The sequence below is a fragment of the Onychostoma macrolepis genome, chromosome 13 (assembly GCF_012432095.1).
Source record: "Onychostoma macrolepis isolate SWU-2019 chromosome 13, ASM1243209v1, whole genome shotgun sequence".
NCBI classification, from domain to species: domain Eukaryota; kingdom Metazoa; phylum Chordata; class Actinopteri; order Cypriniformes; family Cyprinidae; genus Onychostoma; species Onychostoma macrolepis.
In genome coordinates, this window is record NC_081167.1 from 5,540,408 (window position 1) to 5,548,428 (window position 8,021).

At 37.2% G+C, this 8,021-nt stretch overlaps 1 protein-coding gene across 1 annotated transcript; it reads right to left on the bottom strand.

The window, feature by feature from the left end:
• Positions 1 to 1,085: 1,085 nt before the first annotated feature.
• On the bottom strand, positions 1,086 to 7,623 carry etaa1b (ETAA1 activator of ATR kinase b). The gene is made up of 6 exons (XM_058794793.1): positions 7,265 to 7,623; positions 6,844 to 6,972; positions 6,445 to 6,503; positions 6,252 to 6,358; positions 3,864 to 5,248; positions 1,086 to 1,709 (listed from the first exon to the last, which is right to left on the bottom strand). The coding sequence occupies exons 1-6, from the start codon at positions 7,428 to 7,430 to the stop codon at positions 1,585 to 1,587; spliced, it is 1,971 nt and encodes a 656-aa protein (XP_058650776.1). The 5' UTR covers positions 7,431 to 7,623; the 3' UTR covers positions 1,086 to 1,584.
• Positions 7,624 to 8,021: the final 398 nt, after the last annotated feature.

Sequence of the window (8,021 nt, forward strand, 5' to 3'; positions counted from 1 at the left end):
CTTGGGAAAGCACAATGTCATCACTGTACTCTAAGCTTTAAGATGCCACATTAACATCTGCTCAAGAACGCTTTAGTCTCCAAACTCTAATTTACAGTTAGAGTTTCCTTCTTGGTTAGTCTGAGAGCCGTTATCTTGTTTCTGCCCAAACCAACAAGTATGCTGAAATGCAAATTGCATCTGGCACCAAGACACAGTAATTTGATGTAATTACTACAGCTTGATACCAGAGCACACTACCGCTGCATGGCACGGATCCATCACAATAATCAGTAATTGTGCTCCATTTTTGACGCAAAAATACCGAAACACCCATTAGTCTGTTCCACAGCAGCTTGATAATGCCACATTACAGAAAAATCCTTCACCAACTTCTATATTGTACGAACTCAACACCTGTAGGGCCCAGCGTTTTCATCATCTGCTTGGAATAAATTGTAGTCATCATCATAACCATAATCACAGTAATAAAAAAAGTCCTCATCCTCTTGCCAAATTACTGTGGCATTTGATTTACAGTAATTGTGCGGTAGAGGAGGGGCGAGGGGGCTATGCTGCGTCTCGACTGGCGGAGTCCAAACACGCACACACCTGCGGGGACTTACACCTGAGAAGGGCCAGGGGCCGGATCCCAGCGATGTGCCCACATTCCCCGAGGCACACAATGACTAACATTGTGACATATACAATAAACCAGGTGTGGAGGGTGATATTTTATTATTAGCCTAGAAAATGTAATTTTCAAAAGATTATATTCAAGAGCATTACACATTAAGAAGGTAATTTGTTATGAATGAGGTTTAGACATCTTAACTGCTATTTCTGGATGTAATTATGTCATTACGTTGTTAGCCACTGACAGGGACCCAAAGATTGCAGACGGTAAACGTTCAAAATGTTTTAATAGAGATTTTTTGAAAGCAACAAAATCACGTTTGTTTCTTTTTGTTAGCTTCTTTTAATACTGTGATAATTGTTTTAAACAGAAAAATGGAACATAAAGACAACAACAACAAAAAAAGAAAATGATCTCCAAGACCTTTAGCTTGATTTACAAAAATTCAAGTATCTCCCTCCCCCCCCCCCATTTTCAACAGGTAAACACTATAATCAAAAGACTAGACTCAATCATGTGACCAACTGAAAGTGACCTCACATTTGTTAGACATAATTCAAAGTCCTTTTTTTAACAATTCAGATGACACATGTGAGAAACGCCTCATCAAATGTTGAAGGAAAAAAAAAAAAAGGTTTGAAGACAGCTGCCATTAATTTTACTGACAATACTGGGCTGTAATAACGGAACCGTAATGTGCGAGAAATTGCTTTTTTTGTAACTCTAGTCATTTAGTTTGGCAGTTAGACAGATATAACACTGCAGAACATTATTCAGAAAAGCATGAGAAATCTTCAAGTAACATCTCCTTCGAAGAGACAAATTAGCGTTTAACTCTTAATTAGTATATGGCTCTATGTTTCTCAGCCCTCATTACAATTGTTCCAGTGTCATAATTACATACTTTAGTCCTTTAGAGCCCTAAACATCCATGGCATTCAGTACAGTACAGGCTCCTCTGTGGTGTTCTATGTAGGTGCGCCGTTTTTTTGGCTAGCCTGCATCCGTAATCTCCTCCTCGCAATTGCTTCCTGTTTTTTCCTCTCAATCTCAGCAGCCGAACATTTGGCTGTCGTATGGGACGAAATAAAAACTGCAAAACAACAAAAACAAAAGGTTTGTTATGTTTCAGTGCAATGTAACTGGGAGATGTGATTTTTTTTAAAGTGTGAACTGTAATCCCCGAGTTTCCATGTTTGATACAGCATAAAAGTGAATTACTGGCCACATTTTCTCTTGTAACAATTTGCGGTAACACTTTAGATTAGGGAACACATATTCATTATTAATTTAAGAGTTTTCCCTCAATGAACTCCAAATTTGCTGCTTATTGATAGTAAGTAAGGTAGTTGTAGTAGTAGTTATGTTTAGGTTCTGGGAAGGGTTAAGGGATCTAGAATATGGCCATGCATTAATATGTGCTTTATAAGTACCAATAAACAGATAATACAGTAGTAATATGCATGCTCATAAGCAACTACTTAATAGTTAGAATTGGCCCCTAAACTAAAGTGTTACCCAATATTTCTTCATAAGTTTCCTCTATAGTTTTGTGAGAGAAACAATCTTAAAATGATTTACACTCAAAATATTTCCCTCCATTGTATCCCTAAAGTCTCACTCAATGTTTCAAGCAAGTTCGAGTGTTTGGAAACCTAAGGACACCAACAGCATTGGTTCTCATGTTTCTCATAACCAATAGCAAAGTTTGAAAATGTGCAAGTGAAAATGAGATTTAACGGCGAGGGTAATATTTTCAGGGAATAATAACTCAGGACCTGTCTTACCATTGTTTTGTTTTAGTCATAGTTCTTGTTTTTTGATAAATATCATCAAATTTCATATTGCAATATTCATTAAATTTGGTCAATTTTACTGTGACTAAAATGGTGTGAAATCGAGAAAGTGTGACAATATTCAAACATTTTATGTATTAAACAAGCATCATCATTCAACAAAAATGTGTGAAATAAGATCTCCTAAAAATAACGTTATGACGAGTACACTATTGTAATAAATTGTAGCTAAGTAATAAGTAATTGTAACACTATTGCCTCCACCAACCTGAGTTTGATTCCCAACTCTACACGGTACTATACTATACTGTCTTATCCAATAAAGACATTAAATGGCCTTGCAATTTTTGTAAACAGTAAGGGGGTTATACGATTCCTACGATGCAGAAAAAGCAGACAATAGTGGAATCCAATAAAAAAAACAAAAAAACAATTAGGGTGAATAAATCAAAAGTAGGGCAGGACAATTAATCAAACTGTGAAATCTGCTACTGTCTGTTAATATTAAAGTGCAAAAAGATGAAATATGAAGAAATTAAATTCAGGTGAAAAAACAAAAATCAAAATAGAAAACGCAAAATTTCATAAGGAGTTCATAAGGTTCAATTATTGTAAATTATTAATTTGTTAAAGTTTTATGAACTACATTGATTTCACATGTTTTTGATCATTTAAATTTAATTAAACCATTAAAACAGAATCCAGAAAAAAATAAAATAAATAAATAAATCAATAAATAAATAAACACTGAATTTTGGAAGAATAAAACAGTTCCCACAGGGCCCTCAATCTAATAAATTTGAATAAACTGATGTTTCATTATTTCAATAAATTAGACATGCTTTTTGATCATTTAAATTTAATGAAACCATTCAAACGTTTTTTTTTTTTTTTCAAAGCAAAAAAAATAATATAGGGCCCCAATTTTAATTAAAAACATTTCCGTTATCATCATGATGCACAATTGTCTTGGTTCTCATTAAGAAAAATAAAAGCACTTTGTAAATGAACACGGTCATCAATTACTTTGTTGACAAGATTAGCACTGCTTGAGTTTGTTCATCAAGCAAATGGCTTCTAAAAACTTGGAATATAGTGCATGAGTCTGCTGGACGACAGTTACGGTCATTTTATGGCGCTTTTTATGTCTTTTTGGAAAAAAGAAAAATAAGAAAAAGCGGGAGAAAAGAGAGACTGCTGCTGGTGTGCTTACACTGAATTGAAAAGAGCATTGTGAATATTCCTGAAAACATTTCCTTGTGTTCCACAGAGGAAAGAAAGTCATAGGGGTTTGGAACAACATGAGGGGGAGTGAATGATGACACAATTTTAATTTATGTTTGAACTATTCCTTTAACAGGTTAAGCAAACTTGACTATTAGAGTCATCTCCTGTAGGAGTATTCAATGATGCAGTTTCAGAGCTAATGTGCCACAACGTACAAAGCTTACCTTTGTTGGTGAGCGTCATGGAGTCAGACAGATGTCTTTTGAAGGTGTAATGGTGGGCGTTAGAAGCATTTCCTACTGTTGCGCTGTGTGGCCTAACGGTCTGTGAGGTGTCCGTGGCTCTAACAGAACCAGGCCGGGGTCCTAAGCCACTTTTCCCTTGTGCATGCCCATAATACTGTGCACTATGGTTTCCCAATCCAGAGCTGGAACTTTTAGTTGCCTGCAACACACTGTAGCCCTGTTTAAGTCCAGAACTGCTATTTGTACACGGTACTGAATTTGAGCGGGCAAAGATGCGTGTGGACTTTGTGGGTTCTTGTGGTTGGCTCTTATTGTTGATGCCCACGGTCCGAGCACAGATGGTGTCAGAAGCGGAAGGTGCTTTAGATGCAAAGCTTCTTGATTTGTAATGTGCAAGTTTTTTGTACTCCTCGTTACGTCTTTGCTCTTCCTGACTGGCCGATAACTTCTCCACGTCATCGCAAGCTTGACAAAGGAGATCATCGTCTGCTTCGTCATTCCACAGACCATCGGAATCAAACAGAGACTTCATGTCCTCCTCCGAAACCCCATCAAACTTAGTAGAAGAAGCCTGACTTGAAACTCCACAATCTTTGGTAATTCTATCAAGCTGAACTTCTCTTGTTCTCTGGGATGAATGTGTTTGCTGCTTCACTTGGTCCGCAGGTGAAGTCTTTAGCAGCTTGTCAGTATTATGATTCTGGGCAGAAGCTGGCGGCTTCGACCTAAAAGTGCTTTGATTAGATGTTTTGACTTCAGGAAGTGTCTTGGTAAAGGTGCTGGTTTTGCTGGTGCTCTTTTGAGTCTCTTTTACAGATGGATGAACCTTGGCCACAAGATTACATCTGCTAGAGCAAGACTCAGGCTGAGCAGTGCTCGGTTTCTTAGCTACATTCAAAGGTACCGGGTTCTGTGTCATTTCCAACACAAATGAGTCATTCAGAAGGTCATCGCTTTCCCAGTCGTCATCATCAAAGTCCACCTTTTTAGGTGCATCTACGGGAGCGCTCTTGATTGCTGCAGAACTTGACTTTTGTTCTGCCGGTGCTACAGGTTCAGTTTTGCTTTCTGGTGTGCAGTTTACTGACGGTGGGCTCAGCCTCCCACTTACGTGCTGAGTGGGAGCGTCAAACAACGCCTGAAGCTCCGCCTCTTCCTGGTGGGCTTGAGATGAGCAGCTGGTCAGTTGTTCTGATGAGACTTTGACAGATGTTGATCTTTCCGTTGTCGCTTTACCCTCACTTTGTAGCTTATTGAGTTTATTTCTTCTTTCTGTGCTCTCCTGCTGTTTCTCTTTGTCCTGACGAGTCATATTGATGTCAAACTGCTTGGCAAGTTTCATGAGGTCCTCAACATTGCTCTGCCTAATGGAAAGAGATGGGGACATAACATAAATATGAAAATCACAAATCTATGACAGGGATTTCTGTGTGTATGCCAAAACAAATGGGTTAATAACAGGTCACGTGCATGGATCTATTCATTCAAAAATATATTAAAAATGCAATTCGTACACTGATTTGAGCTCTTCCACGATGAGCATGCTTTTGATTTTTAATTCAATTTTTTTTTTTATGCCAAAAAAGCTTAGGAAGTAATAAACTGGCAGTGTCAAAACAATGTAAAACTTCTATTGGTATAAAAGTTTTGCAGATCCAGTATATACAAAAAGTACATTTCTTGCCACATGCATTTACAGAGACTTCTCTGTTATAATGAATATGCTCCTTGACACGGACTCAAATGTTTTTATACACTGAAATAAATAAACAATTATGAACTAAAATATTATTCAAGAACATTTTACAAGAAAATACTATTTTAGTCTTTCTACTTCAAACTTTCATGTTTTTGAATTTAACGTTTGTTTGTTTTTTTTGCCATTTCTTTATGGTTATTTGTGAAATTTACTAGCAGTTTCTGAGTGAAAGCTGTTTCAAAGTAAATCCTACACCCATTCATTCATTCATTTATTTATTTATTTTTCAGTGTAGTAGTATGACCAGAATATTATATACCACAACACGAGTTTCGCTAAGACGAGGGTTGAACAGGCTTTAGCTTTAAATCTTCTCTCACCAGCCTTAATCCTGAAAGCTACAATACAATAATCAGGATATCCACAATATTTCTCACAAAGTCACTACGGTGAATGCAGATCCAGGGCTGAAATGGGACAAATTTGGTGAAGAGATGGTTTGTATGCTATGGCCACAAAGTAAAAGCCAAGTTAATCAAATCATCGTGTAAAATGTACCCCTAATCTATATCCCATGTCAGACAGTTGCATCTGTCAGGTTAACACAGACATTTTATGCACGCCAGTCCAAAAACCTGTTAACAGCATCTTTAAAGTATTCATCGTACCGTGCTGAGATCCTCCGGACTCTGGGCTGTCTGATCTCTGGAGTGCAGGGTATGGCACCATCTCCAATCCACTGGAGCACAGAGTCCCCTTCATTTGCCTTCTTAACCTTAAACACAGTATGAGAGTTAGATTACATTTACCATGAACCACATAATTTTGACATCATTTTCTATATTTGACTTTAACACTTACTTTTGGTGCAATTCTACTGACAATCTCCGATATTTCAATGACTCTCACATCTCCTTGTCCTGTGAACAGTTACAATTACATACAAAAATTACATTCTTCTGTAAAATACGCAGTGATCCACAATAAAATACAGCAATCAGTTTAAAAATATATCTAGAGTTTATACCATTATAAATATATAATAGTTTTACACGAGACATGGAAATGTGGAATAACACAACAAATACAGAGACCTTTTTTTAAAATCATTTTACTGCTTAGAACATTGCTTATGAAATGTTATTAGTTATGAACAATCTTGTTTTTTGGTTTGGATTCATGAAAGAAAGAACCCTAATATGTACAATTATTTAAGAGGGTATAAACACAGACTACTTTAAGTTTTATGATCACACTTGCCATTCATGTTCTGAGATGGTGAGTTGGTATCCCAGACGATGTCTTGTGGGGATTCAGTCTCATTAGGCGAATCTCCACTGTAACAACCATTCAATCTGACTCTTGGTCGGCGTTTTGGGGTTGTAAAATCTGAGAATTAAAATAATAATTATAGCACTACAGTTAGTATGGAGTAAATAGCATTTTACGTCGACACTAACAAGAACTACTTCGGACATGTTCCACTGTAGAATCATGCTATTCTTTGAAGTACCTTGGAGTGTCATTTAAATAACATTATACATGAATATGTATCAGTACAAGCATACTTCCACCATGACACCGCCACAGTACTTTACTCTTTTATAAGAGGGAAAAAAAAACATTCATCTGCGTTGCGATCGATTGACACGCGTTCTGTTATGTCTTACAAAAGTATTACCTTTGCGACAGCTGTATGCAGTGTGACAAGACGGAGACTGGGACTGTTTGAGTCCGATCATTCGTCTCTTTGTTTTCATTTTGTTCTGGGAAACTTTGGAAGTTCTGCTCCGACTTTCTCTCGCATCTGATATATGGCGCACACCGATGTTTCTCTCGTCGGTCATGACTTATTTTAACTAATATAAACAATACCGCTCCAGTATTCATAACTTGGTTGAACTAGAGGAAAAACCTTTGCGATATTTGGTTTAAATCCAGAAAACGTTTGGCTACTCAGGTAAAAGTGCTCTCCTACATCGCCGCCATGTTTTTTGTACCTTTACATGGAGACGCGTTCCTGATTGGTCCTTGGCATCTCGCGACATCTCGTGAGACTTTGTCTTCTCATTGTAGCTTTTTAACCACAACAGTTTGACCTGAATACTGGAGCGGTGCTCAATACTAAATACATATTACAACAGTCCATAAGCGCGTGAGAAAAGGCATTAAGATAATACAACCGAAACTAAAATAAATATGCAATTAAAATCCATCCTGTAACTGAAACGTGAAGATTACCTTACAATAACACTCCTTTGGGCTTTGATTGAAACAGTGTATTATGGATGCATATTGTAGGATTCCAGACATGCCAGAAAGTAAAATGCCTAACTACATATTTAATACAGGGCTTGGCATTAACTTTTCTTGCTCACTGTGGCTAGTGGTTTTCTAAATTTACTAGCGACTCAGCATTTTCACTGGCCACAATTTTG